This window comes from Colletotrichum scovillei (assembly GCF_011075155.1).
Source record: "Colletotrichum scovillei strain TJNH1 chromosome Unknown Contig00002, whole genome shotgun sequence".
Classification (NCBI taxonomy): domain Eukaryota; kingdom Fungi; phylum Ascomycota; class Sordariomycetes; order Glomerellales; family Glomerellaceae; genus Colletotrichum; species Colletotrichum scovillei.
The window spans coordinates 1,642,205-1,658,305 of record NW_023336260.1 but is presented as its reverse complement, the minus strand read 5'-3'; the positions used below and the strand labels follow the sequence as shown (position 1 = coordinate 1,658,305).

Genomic DNA, 16,101 nt, shown 5'->3' with positions numbered 1-16,101 from the left:
GACAGATGTAAGGCTGCGTTACGAAATCGAGACGGAATGACATAATATCTCGCGACCACGAAAAACGAGATGCAACCCACAACCTATTGTGACCCAGTGCTAGGTACGCTGACATGGCTGGCAACTTACAAGCAAAGTAAATGGGGAGGAATCGAGTCATTGTGTGGATTGCACACGGGTGGCATGCTCCCAGCACATGTCAAGACAAAGATGCGCCATGATATGGAATCTTTCAGTGGCACAAACGAGCTACCCTCGAGCTACACTCGAGCTACACCCGAGCTACACTGCTTCTGTCTATGTACGAAGCTGAACGACGTTTGGTTGCGTTCTGAGGGTTCGGGAGAGAGGCCGATGGCCAATCAAGACTGCTTATACCAAGATGACGTCAACAACGGGCAGGGCAAACACGCAGACACGCTCGGGCAGCAAAGCTCTGTCAAAATCAAGGGTGGTAGTGCACCAGGATGATTGGTCCTCACCACCAAGGGCAGGGTCAGATGATCTGCGTTGTACCACGCAACTTTGGAGTCTATGGTGGCACTGAAGGCGCACCGATATGGAGAAGACGACCAGGGCCCTGGTCGTGTCTGTGGCCATCCCGGTCTAGGCGTCTTGAGTGCCCTGCGGGCTAGACCCGTTCGAGTTGTAGATCTACGATCGATGGGGAGACCGTGAGGTCTAGATGCAGGGCAAATTTGTCACCGACAACGCCAGTCGGAGACAGTCAAAGCCCAAGTCTTTGCGTTTATCCGAATCCAGCGTAGTAGACATCAATTCCAAGTATCGAGAGCTTATGAGTGGATGAGCCAATGCGGGAAAAAGACTCACCGAACGATGATCTGTGCCGCATCTACGGCGAAGACCAAATAGCCTCGAATATGCAATTGGAGAGCATCGCCTGCTACACAGCATGATCGCTTCTCAACAGAGGACAAGCAGCTACAGTCTGCAATTCGATGTATGGACGAGGACAGGCGAACGTCACACGCGTCAAACCGAACTGACGGGATCGCCCGGGTACGCGACGGGTATAGAGAAGATTGAGGCAGTCAGCTCCTTGTCTGTCATTATGGCCTCATATTCCTGCGGCAGATGGGAACAGCGAACGGAGTTTCAACAGCGCGACAGACTCGACAATCGATCTGCCACCAGTCGATTGTTGGCGAGAAAAAGATCAGCTTGCGACAAGGTTGATGAGCAAGACCACGCTTAACTGCAAGCTCGCTACCAAGCTGCGTCTCCCTAAGGGTCTACGAATTGGTACACGGACGTGAACCCCCAGGCTTTAGCTAGCGCCAGACGTTTTCCATCAGCTGTCGATGCCTTTTCACCAACTGCTGGCTCCTGGTCGAACGCTATTGCGAAGGGACGAAGAGCCTGAAGTACTTCGATTATAGAGTCGACTTAATTTGACCGTGGATCGGTTCTAGAAATCAGACTGAGACTGACAGGAACAAGCGCAACATTCTGTTTTGACAATTAAGAAAAGACTGAGACATTAGCGGAAGTAACCAGTGGCTGAACCAATTCCTCGACGGTTGGGGGTGCCGAGCGACACACCTGACGGACCCGGCCAGACACGCGGATCGCAGCAAGACAAAGAAGGGATCAGCACAACGAGAATGTCGCTCACAGAAAAAAATGTCCCGAAGGTCGGCCAGGAAGCAGGTGGTGGTGGTGTGTGCTGTGCCTCTCTTAGGTCAGGGTCCTTCTCTACAGCGGCATGGGGCGCCTATCTTTACTTCACTTGGGGCAATATTCCATTCTTGTTAGCTCTTTCGAGTTGACCCATCCGGACCCCATCATGTCCCATATTCGAGGTTTGCCTCGTCCGTTGAGGGGATCCTCTTCTGCCGTCATCGTCGTGGTTTTGCGACCCACGCAGCAGCAGCAAGGCGAATATTGACCCGGCGCGTAGTTCCGTCGCAGTTGGGGGCCTCGGTTTGGGGAGCACGACAGCAGAGCAGCAGTGGACTATGATATCCAACACAGTCCGATATTGGTCTGTCTCTCCATGGTGGAGAAGTAGCTGGACAACACATCGACGACGCCGTACACGAACCTGGCCGGAGCCTCAATCCGTCGTCCGGGCTTGATTAATATTGTGGATGTTTATGGGCGTACGCCGGCAACAACACGGGAGGAGACGGTGCCATGCGCGTGGAAGGGGGAGGTGCAGAAGATGAGGCGGTTTAGTGCATAATGTGGGTGTATTCTGATGTTACACGAAAACTGACATTTGGCGAGTACTGGAACAGCACGGCGTACCAAACCACGGAAAAATGACAATCTGCGGCCTCTCTCGGATGAGGTAGGTATGTGATTGACGGACGAATGGCATGGATTGGGCCGCAAAGACGAACGGGAAGATCCCCACGCAGGAAGGGTCTGGACAGAGTTGAAGCATGGAAGCAGGTCGACGCTCGCGGTGCCTGGTGTCTCGAGCAGCTCCTTTTCCAGGGGAATCCCTCACGGGGAGAAGTTGAATGTTGGAAATGTCGGGCGATTTTAATCATCAAGAAGTGGGAAAAGAAGGCAGAGCGACAGGGCATGACGAGTTTGACGGGCTGGGCAGAAAGGAGCATCGCTGCCATGGCTGGTGCCTCAGCTGTGGGCAGACCGCAGGGTGAGCAACCGATCCACTCTGTACCTGCGGAGTGCCTTGCCTATTCATTCGACTACTGCGTATACGATGGATACCTAGGTACCGCCATTTCTATGTACATAGAATCCCAGCGGGCAGGTGTTGGGGACGGCCCACTGGAGGATAGTGGACATGGAGGGCGTCATGGGTGGGCAGACCGCTCAATGTGCCTGTCCTGGTTCATCGAGATGGCCTTGTACTGTGTATTGCGGTGGTGAGGTATCTAGCGGGTACCTGGTAGCCAGGATTAAGTAAGATACCTATTTGGGGATACGTACCTGTGGTCGGAATCAGATTTCGATGGCTTCCTGATTGAACTTGTGCATCCCCCATCCACTTTCCCATCCACCTCGTGGCCAACTGAAAAGCCTGCCTGCTGGAGGTCAGAAGTATCTTTGTACCTGGCAAGTCCGGATACGAGGATATCCAGCAAACCGAGGGTGTGACGCTTGGATACCTGACGCGATATGCAGCAAAGAAAGGCACAAGTTCTCGTACCGTTCAAGTCCCGCCCGTACCTACTTACTAATGTCAAGGTGCACCCCGTTTCTCGCATCTAATCCCACGGTCCCGTTCGTTCCCCCCTCTCTGCCGTCTGGCCACCGCCGCTGTCACAGCATGACGATCGCTCTCTCTCCCTGAGCACCAAATTTGTCGCGCATGCTGTCCGGAACGCAGGCCAAGCGCATGGAATCAATCCAACAGAGGAACGGGCAGTGTGAGTTTTTTTTTTTTCTGATTCATCGCCTTCCGCTTCCCCGCCCGCCGGCACAGAAGTCGCGAGACTTGGATGCCCAACGGCAGCAGTCAGTAAGTACCTAGCAGACGAGAGCGAGGAAGAGGCGGCGGCGGCGGCGGGGTTGCTCCAAGGTAAGGTATGATTCGCATCCAGCAGAAACATTGCCCAGTCTGGATTCGCCTCCACGTTTGGCCCTTCCCCTCCTCTCTGTTCTGGTCTGCTCGTCTGTCCTCGTGTGCTTCTATCTGTAGTGTAAAGTAGGTGGTCACTACCTCATTGTCTAGAGTAGCACGAGTAGGTAGGTAGGTAGGTACTGTGCCGGTCCGTTCATGAACAAAACCCACGAGCTCAATCATCGATCCACACAACTCAGGTCCAGTCCGGTTCTGGTCCAATTTGTCCCACCGCCCATCCACTGCCACCACCTCTTGGGATAATGCTCCCCTTCCATCCCCCCAGTCCCGGTCGCGGTCCCATCTTACTGTACCTACCTTACGGGCTTGTTCCCCCGGGCCTCAGCTTTGGTGCCCATGTTCCTCCATGTTCCCAGAGTTACCTTACGGATACCTGCCTAAGCAACTAAGCACTGTTAAGCTACCTACTGCGTATGCTACCTACCTTACAAGGCCCCCCCAGACGTTGCATGGGTTCGACCACCACTCCTCCTGCGTCTTGATGCTTGATCACCGACGACACCACTGGGCAGGGTAAGGGGAACCATTCATATTCACTCAAACAAAGTTTGGACTATGACGGCCCCATCCCTTGTCCTTTCCTGCCAATCCTGACTACCAAGTACGGAGTACTACCTACGGATACACACGCTTCCATTCACTGCCCATTTCGTACCTACAGTCAGCTCGGTTCCTGTCTTTCCCCATTGAATTCCCATCTTCCATCCTACTGTACCGTTTGTTTTGTCTATCCGATCTCTTCAGGTCTGTTTAGCCTGACTTCCATGACCTGTCTTGACCACCCTTTGGTTTGTCCCTATCCGTACTCTGCTCTGCTCTATCTCTCTGCATCTATTCTCTCGGTCCAAAGAGTGTCCATCTATTGTTAGTGAGCTTGAATCCCCCCTTCCCCCCGTCCCTTCTTTAGTTGTTTCTCCTTCCCCAGAACCCCTCCCTCCGTCATCCAGATACCTACCCTAGAACCAGTATCTGCACCTACCTAAGGTACTCGCTTTTGCTCTCTCTTTCTCTCTCTTTCTCCTAATCCTGTGTGCCCCCTTCGAAGCCAAGACGACCCAGGGCGCACACGACTCCTGCAAACTACTGCACACTGGCGTCTGTAGCTGACGAGCGGCAATTGTTCCCCTCGCTTCGCTTCCTCAACCTCAACCTCAACTCGTCGTCACTTCGCACCTGCTTTTCTACATACTTTTGTTAATTACTTACATTTTGTATCTTCATTTGCCAGTACCATTCCCATCTCACTGTGGCGTTTCAAAGCAGCTTCCTTAGCCCTTTCTCACCAGCTTCTGTGCTATGTTCTAGACCTCCCCACACCACTTCCGGAATCCAAGCCGCCATCCGACCATCTCATTCTCTGTCTCTTTCGTCCGCTCATCTATCCATCCGAGACTACCTACCTTACTACACGAGACACACACACACACCCTCACACTCACGCACAAACGTATGTACACTCAGTCTCACACCCTCTATCTCAGGCCCCATCTTAGTAAGCCCCGGCCGCTATTGCTTGTTGTTGCACTTCCACCTTCCTTCCCCACCTCCGACTTTCATCTCTGCCGCCTCTTTTTCGAAGCCGCCGTTTGCAGTCGAATTCAAACCGAGCGGGAATCTCTATACCTGCGCCCCAATATTCTATTTTCCTTCGCCTTGCCCGGTGCTCCAGTTCCTCGTTATCTAGGTAGCTTCCTGGCCCTGTTTGCGCCTTGGTCAAGCCTAGCCAGCCCCAGCCGCCGTTGTCGCTTCTACCCATTGCCACTGCCACTACCACTGCTTGTAGCTGCCGCTATTCTTCCCGCACGAAATTGGGAAGGCGTGTGAGCTAACGGACCAAAACAAGAAGAAGAATAATAAGAAAAAGGGCGCTTGAGCCTTTTCTTCATCCCCCAGTGCCGAACTGCGCCTCGACTGCTCAAAATTAGAGCACATTCCCAAGCGAAGCGTCCATCCGGAGACGGGTCCTTACTCCGGCGGTCCAGAACGCACGCCTTCCACGCAGACAAGGCGCCGCGCCATGCTCTGCTCCGCCTTCTACTCCCCCACGATTTTCTAACATTCTGCCGCCGCCATCGCCGCTCGTGACGTCTTTGTCACTGCCTGACTGCTCACACCGACAAACCTCTTTCCAACTACTCCGGCTCCGTGGGCACCTGTCGACGAGGGCTGCAACTTCATCACCCACCGGGCGGCCGAACTTCTACTCTGTAAACCTAACCTAACCTATACCACGCTCCTACACCGAGGTTCACCTGCGAGCCGTAGCTTCCCATGCGTGGGCCACCGCCGAAATGCCACCTCCCGAACCTGTTATCACCAGCAGTCATGCCCGAGACAGCGGTCCAGTAGTTTCGCCTCTCAAAACTGCCGTACCATCCAACAAACCCAGTCCCCCGGAATCACGGCCTTCTACCGGAGAGAGCGGTTTCAATTTTGATGCATCGCCATCACCACCCGAGGAATTTGGACGTACCCACAGCGATGGCGCCCCGAGTACGACCAGCAGCGGCCGCTTCTTTCGCGAGAACTTCAAGATGGGATCTGGTGAAGGCAAGCGGTCACATTCAGCCAGTCCCTTTCGCATATCCATGCCTTTTATCACACCCGGCCAGCTCGCATTCTCCGCCATGCAATATTTGCCAGTTCCGATACTGATCTTGAACAACCTCAAGACTGTGGTTCTTGCCAACGAAGCCATGGGGAGGATGCTTGGTATGACAAACGATGTGGCCGAAGACAACTCGTACATTGCCGAGAGGCTGAGAGGGCAGTCCTTATCTCAGGTTGGTATCGACATGATTCAGGAAGGTCGTCCAGTTTGGGTAGGATGGGAAGCGTTTTTGGATTCTCTTGTTCTCGAAATGGGCGCGAATCAGACGTCAAAGGATGCCGCGGACATGTTTGCCCAAGGACAAGGTGGAGAGGCGACGCCGACCCCGGATTCGCTCGCCCCGCCATTACCGGACCATCCAACGGGTCCATGTATGGTTAAAGATGCCGTGGTGGATGTTGTCATCTCCCGCAAGGAGTTGGGGAAGCCGGGCTTCGACCCCCGGGCCAAGGGCTGGGGATCGGATCATCAAGTTTACGCCAAAATGATTGTTACGATATGGGAGATTGAGGACCACCAAGTTTACTTCACCCTAACTTTCACCAGCACAAGCTCCCCGCCTTCCCAGCCAGTCATGAGCCGCAAACCGGTCGCGCGACCCAACATGCTGGAACAAGCAGACCGCAAGACGATTTCCAATTCGAACCCACCCTCCGTAAGTTCCAGCCACGACTCGAGTTCACCGTCTTTCCGCGTAAGCCCGAGCGCTGTGTCACTCTCATCGAGTCCGTTCCCACCCATGGGTCCACCTTCCACCGCCGTACATGCGAGCTCGCCCTCGATTCTACAGAAGATGATTCTGATGAAAGATGCTTTGCTCGATAATACGGAAATGCCCATCCTTGCGATGTGGAAGGATGGAAGCGTGACGTTTCCGAATCGCGCCGCTCGAAAACTACTACGGCAAGAAAGCGACCTGGAGAAATCATCAGACGGTTTCGATTTGCTGCCAAGTTGGACGGTCTGGGACCAGGACTTTGAGACAGAGTTGGATGTGAGCGAGTATCCCATTTCGGTTCTGCTCAGAACGGAGACGCCTTTCAACAACTTGCGTGTTGGTATGATTGACCATTCGAATAACAAGATTGTCTACGATGTACTCGGGGAGGCAATCCGAGATGACAGCACCGGCGAGTTCATGGCCGGCGTAGTCACCTTTAGAGATATCACCAAGATGAAGGAAGAGATTGTCGAGATCAAGGAAAAGGACGAGGAGCGCTTCAAGCTGATATGCGACACAATGCCTCAGCTGGTGTGGACGACAAAACCAGATGGTTATCACGATTTTTTCAACACACGGTGGTATTCGTACACGGGACTCACTCCCGAGGAGTCAATGGGCTTGGGATGGAAGCATCCATTCCATCCGGACGATATTCCGGAAACTGCTAGGCGCTGGAAGCACTCTCTGGAAACTGGCACCCCTTATGTGACGGAGTACCGTTGCCGCAGCAAGACTGGCGAATGGAGATGGATGTTGGGACGAGCCTTGCCGCAGAGAAACAAAGAGACAGGCGAGATAGAAAAGTGGTTTGGAACTTGCACTGACGTCAACGAAAGCATCGAGGCCAAGCTGGCTGCGAGGAGCACCCGACAACAGTTGTTGAGCGTTCTCGCGCATTCCCAAGTCACCATCTTCACCGTCGACACTAACCTGAACCTTACCATGTTGGAAGGTGCGCTGATGTGGGACAGCAACGGGGATGACAATGCCGCAAACCAACCAACTTGGTTCCTCGGCCAAAACATGTACGAGGTCTTCAACCGACTCAACCCTCAGCTCAAGACTGGCGAACGCCCCAAATTCCTCCGCCCCGTCGAAGATATCTTGGCAGGCGGAAAGACGGAAGAGGTGGCGGAGCACGGCATGGATGGACACTGGTACCGGACGAGATTCTTGCCCATTCTCGGCAAGAAGACGAAGGAGGCCATTGTGAGCAACGAGACACGGATTGAAGGCGTCATTGGCGTCATTATGGACGTGAGTGAGCTCAAGGAAAAGGCTGAAGATCTGGAAGAGGAATCTCGGGAGAAGAAGCAGGCGATGGCGAATGAGGCGGCCGCAAAGGAAGCCAACAGGCTCAAGAGCCAGTTTCTCGCCAACGTAAGTGGAATGTGCTATAGGAGGCATGGAATGGGGACTAACGAAACGACAGATGTCTCACGAGATCCGAACGCCCATTACTGGTGTCATCGGAATGGCCGAGTTGCTGAGGGATATGGAACTTGACGCCGAACAGACCGAATACGTCGAAAATATTCAGAGGTCGGCCAATGCTCTCTTGACGGTCATCAATGATATCCTCGATTTCTCAAAGGTCGAATCCGGACGTCTCGATATCGAAGAAGTCCAGTTCTCCCTCTCAGTCATTGTCACGGATGTCAGCAAGATGCTGAGCTTTGCTGCGGAGCGAAAGAACCTGGACTTCCGATCCGACATATCGAAAGAAATCGAGAGGGATCTGGTTGTCATTGGTGACCCCGGTCGTGTACGCCAGATCATTACGAATCTTTTGACCAACAGTATCAAATTCACCAACCAAGGTTACGTCAAGTTCTCAGTGCAGAAGGAGAAGGAGACGTCGGATAGCATTGTCGTCAAATTCATCGTTGAGGACAGCGGTATCGGAATCGAGGAGGAGGTGCGGAAGAAGCTGTTCCAACCCTTCAGTCAGGGAGATGCCTCCACAGCGAGAAAATTTGGTGGCACAGGCTTGGGTCTGACGATTTGCAAGAACCTTCTCGAGTTGATGCATGGAGAAATGACGCTGGAATCCGCCCTGGGCAACGGAACAGTGGCAACATTCTGGGTTCCCTTCAGCAAACCCCAAAACCAAACGGCGCCGCTTGTCGAAATCGGTTCTCTTCCGGACAGGCTACAGTCTGAAATGAGCGTGTCTTGCCACAGTTCCGAATTTGAACAGATTCTGAACACGCCGCCCGCCTCTGGAGAGTCCTCGCAATTCCTGACCGACAAACACAAGTCTCCATCACGACGACTCTCGGTACGGACACCGCCGGCTTCAGACGAGGAGTTGTTGCCACATGCTGAACGTGCCAAAATCCGCGTTCTTGTCGTCGAGGATAAGTGAGTGTTGATTTCTCCCACGTCACAGTCCATGCTAACCATTTCTCAGTGCGATTAACCAGCAAATTGCAACCAAGACAATTATGAAACTTGGCTTTACGGTGACAGCAGCATGGAATGGAAAAGACGCCCTCGAATACATGTCGGCAGCCCAACAAGGCAAGCACAGCAAGCCAGATATCATATTGATGGACGTGCAAATGCCAGTCATTGACGGCTACAAGTGTACGCATCTCTTGCGCCATCACCTACCGTACAAGACCTACGTACAGGATGTACCGATTGTGGCGATGACGGCATCGGCGATTCAAGGCGACAAGGAGAAGTGCACCCGAGCAGGAATGGACGATTATCTCGCCAAGCCAGTCAAGAGCAAGACGTTGGAGAGGATGCTTGTCCGATGGAGCTTGATGAAGAGGTCGCAACAGACAACATACAGGGAGTCAGATGGGTCCATGTCTGATTGCTCAGACACCGCTGCGCACTGCAGCAACGCCGACATCCCCGGCGTAGCACATGACCATCCAGATCCTACGCCTCCCGACTCAACAGAAGCCGTGGCGCCTTCGAGCCGCAAACGAGAGCAAAGCCAGGAGACGGATCGTGAAAGTCGGGGCGATCCGGTGACACCCAGGCCGCTCACCAGGAACAACTCTTATGAGCCGTCACCATTCGATTCTCCAAATGTGGCAGAATCCATCAAGCCAATAAGGCGTTCCGAGACTGATGAGCTTGCTTTGCAAGCACAGCAGGGCAAGCTGATGGAGGCCGCCGGCGGAAAGAAGCTTCCGCGACGGGGAGAATCCTTCCAGACGGTGGTGGCCGGGGATTCCTTGACGGAGGAAAACGTGGAAAAGTTGGAAAAGGAGGAACACAAGCGGAGGTCATAGACATTAGGGAGTTCTCACAGCATCCTACTTTTTTTCCCAAGTGCTCACCTTGGGGGAAGACATTTACTACCACACAGCGAGGTGCATGGCGCCAGGTCACTGTATTTATGCTTACAAACGTAACATGCAAGCGGGTTGTACATATGGAAGCAGAGAAATCGGGAAGGACGAAAGATTGGGGAGGGAGAGGGGAACGCGAACAGGTCATGTTGCATCTTGGCATTTCGATCGGCGTATAGGGGCGGGTTGGATTTTGACGAAGCAATGGAACAACCGGAACTCCTGAAAACACAAAGATGCGAGCGACGCGGGTTTGTGGTTATACATATTCGGAAACCGATAGAACTGGGGGGGCACGGGAGTCGAGGGGTTTCTTGATGAGATTCTGTCTGCCTGCTGCTTACGAGCCCAGGTTTGTTCTTCTATTTTAGTACACTTCTAGTCGATAATGACAGAAATCGGAATCGAAACTTGATACAAATGAAGTTCTTTCCGTTATGTCTTTTGATGGTTTTGTGATATGTTCCGATGTTGAGGGGTTTCGTTGGTCCTATGGATTTGTTGGGTGTGAAGGTGTAGGGTTCTCGGGAGGCGCAGTCGTTATTTCTTTTGTCTCAATAATTTTCCATGGGATGTCTGTCTACATAAGGAAGCGAAGCGAAACCGAGTGAGAGTTTGTGTTAGATCAGATCTAGACTTTTTCTGTTGGTGGTGGTGGAGGGTTGGGCATCCGAGCGTGCCGTGGATGGGATGATCGAATTTGGGAGGAGGGGGAAGTTCGGAGTCTGATCCGGTGAGCATGGGTGAGGGGTTCGCATCTACGCCCTTGGTGGGGGGCTGTATGGTATCAGTGCCTTGATATGCGGGTGATTTTTCTCCTTGTTTATTAGAGTTTTCCGAGATCTGGGGCTTGGCGTGCGTGGGAGGTTTGAACGTTTGCAGGGCTGTGCTGGGGTGGATCGTGAGGGTACTCTGGGATTTGGCCTGTTTTTTTTTTTTCGAGTTGGGGTGTGTGAGTACGGATATGTAGGAAGGGGGTTTAGAATTGGGGATAGAAAAGAATGGATTTGGATTTCTGGGATGGAGGGTTCCGGAGGGTTGGGTCGGTGTGCTTTGTGTGGATGGATGGATGTATCGGAGGGAGGTATGTTTGGGGAGATGGGAGGTGGTGCGTGCCGTGGGGTGACTCGAGCGGGTTGTGTGGCTTATGACGATATATTCATCGATGTATCGTAAAGGGTGGTACATCTAGATCTCATTTTGTTCTCGACCTTCATCACGACTTACTTGCCCATACCATCACGACCCAAGAAGCCTCACAATTTCACTACTCCCAACCCTCACCTCCGGATCCCTCTCCAACATCCTCCCAAGCAACACCTTCTCAGCATCCCCACTACCACTCAACGACGTCCTCAACTCCTCGATACTATCCAACCACGCCACCATCTCTTGCTTGACGGCTTCATTCTCAAACACGTGGGGCAGGATCCAGGAGCCCGTGGGTAGAGGGATGTATCCGAAGCAGAAGAGGAGGGTGACGCCTAGTCCCCAGATATCGGAGGCGTGGGATTTGGTGCGGCGGAGGAATTCGGGGGGTGCGTAGGGGGGTGTGCCGGAGGGGGACCAGATGTTGAGGGAGGGAGAGGGAGAGATTGGTGAAGAGGGGAGGGGGAAAGGGAGGGTGATGGCGGCGCCGAAGTCGAGGAGGACTGCGTGGGGTTGTGGGTGTTCTTCTCTGGAAGTAGAATGGAGAGAGGGGAAGAAGAAGATTATGTTTTCTGGTTTGACGTCGTCGTGGATTATGTTACAGGTTGAGTGCAGGTGGGATAGGGCTGATGCGATTTGGGACCAGATTGCGAGGGCGTCGGAGTGGGAGAGGGTGCAGATTGAGGTTTGTGGGCTGGTGTGTTTTTCTAGGCTGAGGCCTGGTTCGTGGCGGAGGGTTATTGTTGGTGGGGAGGGGGTTGAGGTTAGGATTTGGGATATGTTTGGCTGTTGGGTGTGTGAGTTGGGATGGAAGTGAGTTCGGGTAGTAGATTATATTACTATGGGGGGAAGAAGGAAGGTATGGATGTATGGTAGGTGTAGAGTGGTACGTACGTGATCTCTGGCGAGGTTGAGAGCTTCGACTTCTTTGCGCCAGCGGTGGTGGGTTCTTGGGTTGTCGGGGAAGGTGAATCTTTTGATGACTGCTGGGTGGTTGTCGTGTGTCGTGGACTCGATTACGGAGTGGTATGTTGTTGCAATGATGTTAGAGGCCGTTACACTGGGAGTTGGTGGTGTTGGCGTTGAAGTTGGCTGAGCGTCAATTGGGTCGTCGATAAGGCCCGGATGTTCGCAAGTGGCGTCCATGGTTGAAATTCCTCTGTAAGGTAGATTGACATAAGGATAGGATGAGACGGCTTGTATCTAGCCAGCTTCAGAAAAAGGCCCAAGAAAGGGACCCTCCTTATTATTTGGAAGAATTCAACTAGCGCCGCAAGTCCGAAGAGATGCCGTTTCGGGCTCAACTGCGGGGTGACTCACGCCGGTGGCATCCTGTGGGGTATATCCACCCGGGCCGCTGTGGAGCGCCGGGGTCCGGGGCACTTTCGAATGAAGCGGCACTCCATAGCAGTAGGTCCGGACGCCAAAACAACGTCATTATCCCTGGCCATGCCTTCCCATAAAAAAGACTGATTCTCAATTCATCCGTACTGCAAGGAGTTTCTTGTACGCAAAGCATGACAAGGTATGCTCTGCACGTATCCTGAACCGCCAGTCAGCTTTAGCCATCATGCAGGCAACCAACAGGCGAACCAACATGAGGAGCATACAGACCAACCGGCCGCATAGGATAACCGCCCAGCTCCAACCAATAGCTACGGCACAGCCCCATAAACACGAAGATCATAGCCCCTCGGGCGTTCCCCTCATTTCTTGCCAGTGCGTTCTCACCCCCAGCCCAACTTTTACCAATCTTTGTCTTTCTTCTCCTCTCCCGACTCGATAACCAACCTCGCTACTGTTTCGCACCACCAACAAAATTCTCAGAAAGAAAGGCATCACTCGCGATGGCTGAAGCCCTCGGGCTAGCCTCAAGCGTCATCGCTGTCGTCGAATTGACAGGCAAAGTTGCAGGAGCCTCGATCAAGCTCATCAACCTGTGGAAAGAGATCAAAAATGTTCCAGTTGAGCTTCTTGAGAAAGTCGAGCGGCTCCGGGACTTTGAAGACTTTCTCCTGGAGACAGAAAGCCAGGCTGCCAGTAGTCCGCTTCCACAGCAAGCTTGGAACAGCGCTCTCTTGCAAAAGTATATCGCCAGAACCCGGGCTGTGTTGAAGGACCTGCAGGACATGGTCGATCAGCTGTACGCCCAGGTCACGGATCCACGAAAGTTGAAGAGAAAGTTGGCGTCGACAAAGGTTGTTCTTCGAAAGGAGGACCTTTCTGCTTTGGACTCGAAGCTCAATTTGGCGTTGGAGCTGTTCAAGCTGGCTCGCGAGCAGTATTTGACGTATGCAAATTCTTTCATCGATCATTCCGCCATGAAACTTACCATCCTTCATTCAGATCACTGATGTCATACTCTGTGATGGTTCAACTACAGCAGTCGTCTGACATAAAGTCTATTCAGATGTCCCCTGGACAAGTTGCCAGTCGAGGTCAAACTGAGGACAACTCGGTTGACTGCGGCACGAACACCAACCAATCCCTTATTGTCAAAGCGCCAGCCATGGCAACCTTTTCTCACAGACGAACCATGTTTGGCAGAATCGGTCTATCCTGGAAATCAGACGTCGGCTATAAACTGCACGCGCAGCCACCTAGTTGGCTTGCGGGATCAGTATATTCAGTCCTGGCGCAAAAAAGTCTATGTGGCTGGCAACTGAGCCTCAGATCTTACGAAGTCGTCGAATATTTTAGCGACGAATTGTTTGCAGCCATGTGGAGTGATAACTGTCCTGCATTTTTCAAAAGATTGCATAACCAAAATATGTCACCGTTCGTTCGAGTAGGAGATGGATCAACTTTGCTCGAGGTATGCTTCTTGCTTGCTCTCATCCTCCTGATTGAGGAGAAGATTCTGACCCGACATTTTTGGCAGTTTGCATTTCAACAGGGGTCTTTGAATATAATCAAAAAGCTACTAGAGTGCGGTCTAGGATCGTGTGTGCTGGAGAACTCTTCAAAATCCAATCGCAGGTGAAGACAACCTTCTCTTTTTCTCACTTCAATCCTCTGACAGTTGATAGCTATCCATGGGTTATCGACTCGTTGGCATGGTTCTGGGTATATAAAGAAGCAAACTGTGGGAAAATACATACAGCGCTTGTCGAACTTTCGAAATATGGCCTGGATGATTTTCTAGAGGGCCCTGAAGTTTTTGACGTCTATTGCGAAGCGTTCCCAGCGATCGCAGGGTTTCGAGTTTTGTCGGAATATGCGGGTCGCCGTCGTTACCAATCGTTTCCATTCAAAAAAAGGCTGCAACATTTCCGGGCAATAGTCTGGAGGGCCCAAGATGGTCAATTATCCTTGGATGAGTTACATTTCCTACTACCAGAGACTAAGAATCTCACCATTGATGATCTCATGTCATCACGATCAACCGGTTATTGCTCCCTCTTTCACTCATTGGCTTATGGCTTAGTCCGCCAGCCTGTTAAGCCGTACGATACCAACCGAGAGCCGATGTCACAGATACAATGGTGCGGACTTCTCAGAACCTGCCTCCAACTTGACCCCGCTGGTCTTCATCATCTTGAAGTGGCCGAATTCCACGATTCCGCAATTACCAGATTTCAAACCCCGTTCTCATTTCTAATTGATCATGCCCCTCATGGCTTGTTTGATTTTATACCAAGCGGTCGATGGCCCTCATTTTTCCAACGTATACAGAGTGGAATGTCAGCTTGGCTGGATGTTTTAACCTTGAATGGGACTGATCTCTTAGAATATGGGCGCAAAGAAAGACGGCTTCATGATGAAGGCCTGATATTTCTGCATGCGCATTACGAAATTTCTCACCTGTCACTTCGGCTTCGTCTCCTTGGTATTACTTATGGAAAATCGAAAGATGATTGGAGGTTTTGGTGGGTTCACGAATATGAGCATTATGTAGGCGACTTTTGGGACATGGTTCATCAGGTGGATCTGGACGTGAAAGTCCCTGGCAGCTGGGTAGACGAGAGCGATCATGATCATTATAGTCCCTATATGGAGGAGAGACCAAGAGGGGAATGGTTCTTCGAGGAGCACATGCCAGTGATATGGTCTGAACATCGCGAGGTAAAAGCACCGCTCTGAGTATAAGAATAGAAAACTCCCCGATATTACGAGCTTAAGAAATCAAAATGAATGAGCCCGAGCTCCGAATAGAAATCACATGGCACGGCATACACTTGAGACAGCTAAACGCTACTATTGCTGTGCCCTGAGTTCGTGCCTGAACAGAAAGTGACTTGGACCAGCACGTAAAATACCGCGGGATTGTAAGCAAGATGCGACGGGTTGAGCGACATATGGGACTGGCAACATGTCTAAGTACAAGTATACACTTGACAACTGCAGAGAACACTTCAGCCCAGTTTACTTCTGCATCACACATCTCACGCTCTTCTTTTCGTACACTCGACAGGAAAATGACACCTGAGGCTATCGCGTTTTTAAACAAGGAGTTATTCCTGCATGTAATCGAATCATTGACTAGGTAGATGTTGGTGTTCGATTTCCCATAGTCTCCAGATCCTGTTGGTTGGGTCTTGAATCCGGCCGGTTTGCGGATTCCAAGCCAGCATTGGCTGGCAACCTACCACCCATGTCAACCCATGCAGTTTTGCCGCCGAGGCAGCAGGCCCGTCCCGCTGCATATCAATGACTGCGCCGCAAGACAATGACAGGGTAGGTTTCTTGTATAACTGGTCTCCCTCGCTGCCGTAGTGCTTGC

At 52.2% G+C, this 16,101-nt stretch overlaps 3 protein-coding genes across 3 annotated transcripts; 2 read left to right on the top strand and 1 right to left on the bottom strand.

Moving 5' to 3' along the window:
- Nucleotides 1-4,093: 4,093 nt before the first annotated feature.
- On the top strand, nt 4,094-10,402 carry HER10_EVM0010376 (hsp90-like protein). Its single transcript, XM_035483117.1, has 3 exons — nt 4,094-8,295; nt 8,348-9,279; nt 9,329-10,402. Exons 1-3 carry the CDS (start codon nt 5,872-5,874, stop codon nt 10,167-10,169), a joined length of 4,197 nt encoding a protein of 1,398 aa, XP_035337624.1. The 5' UTR covers nt 4,094-5,871; the 3' UTR covers nt 10,170-10,402.
- A 274-nt stretch (nt 10,403-10,676) lies between these two features.
- Nucleotides 10,677-12,792, bottom strand: HER10_EVM0003278 (uncharacterized protein). The gene is made up of 2 exons (XM_035472960.1): nt 12,273-12,792; nt 10,677-12,164 (listed from the first exon to the last, which is right to left on the bottom strand). The coding sequence occupies exons 1-2, from the start codon at nt 12,522-12,524 to the stop codon at nt 11,469-11,471; spliced, it is 948 nt and encodes a 315-aa protein (XP_035337041.1). The 5' UTR covers nt 12,525-12,792; the 3' UTR covers nt 10,677-11,468.
- A 160-nt stretch (nt 12,793-12,952) lies between these two features.
- Nucleotides 12,953-15,482, top strand: HER10_EVM0008812 (uncharacterized protein). Its single transcript, XM_035478321.1, has 3 exons — nt 12,953-13,668; nt 13,725-14,193; nt 14,260-15,482. Exons 1-3 carry the CDS (start codon nt 13,226-13,228, stop codon nt 14,359-14,361), a joined length of 1,014 nt encoding a protein of 337 aa, XP_035337479.1. The 5' UTR covers nt 12,953-13,225; the 3' UTR covers nt 14,362-15,482.
- Nucleotides 15,483-16,101: the final 619 nt, after the last annotated feature.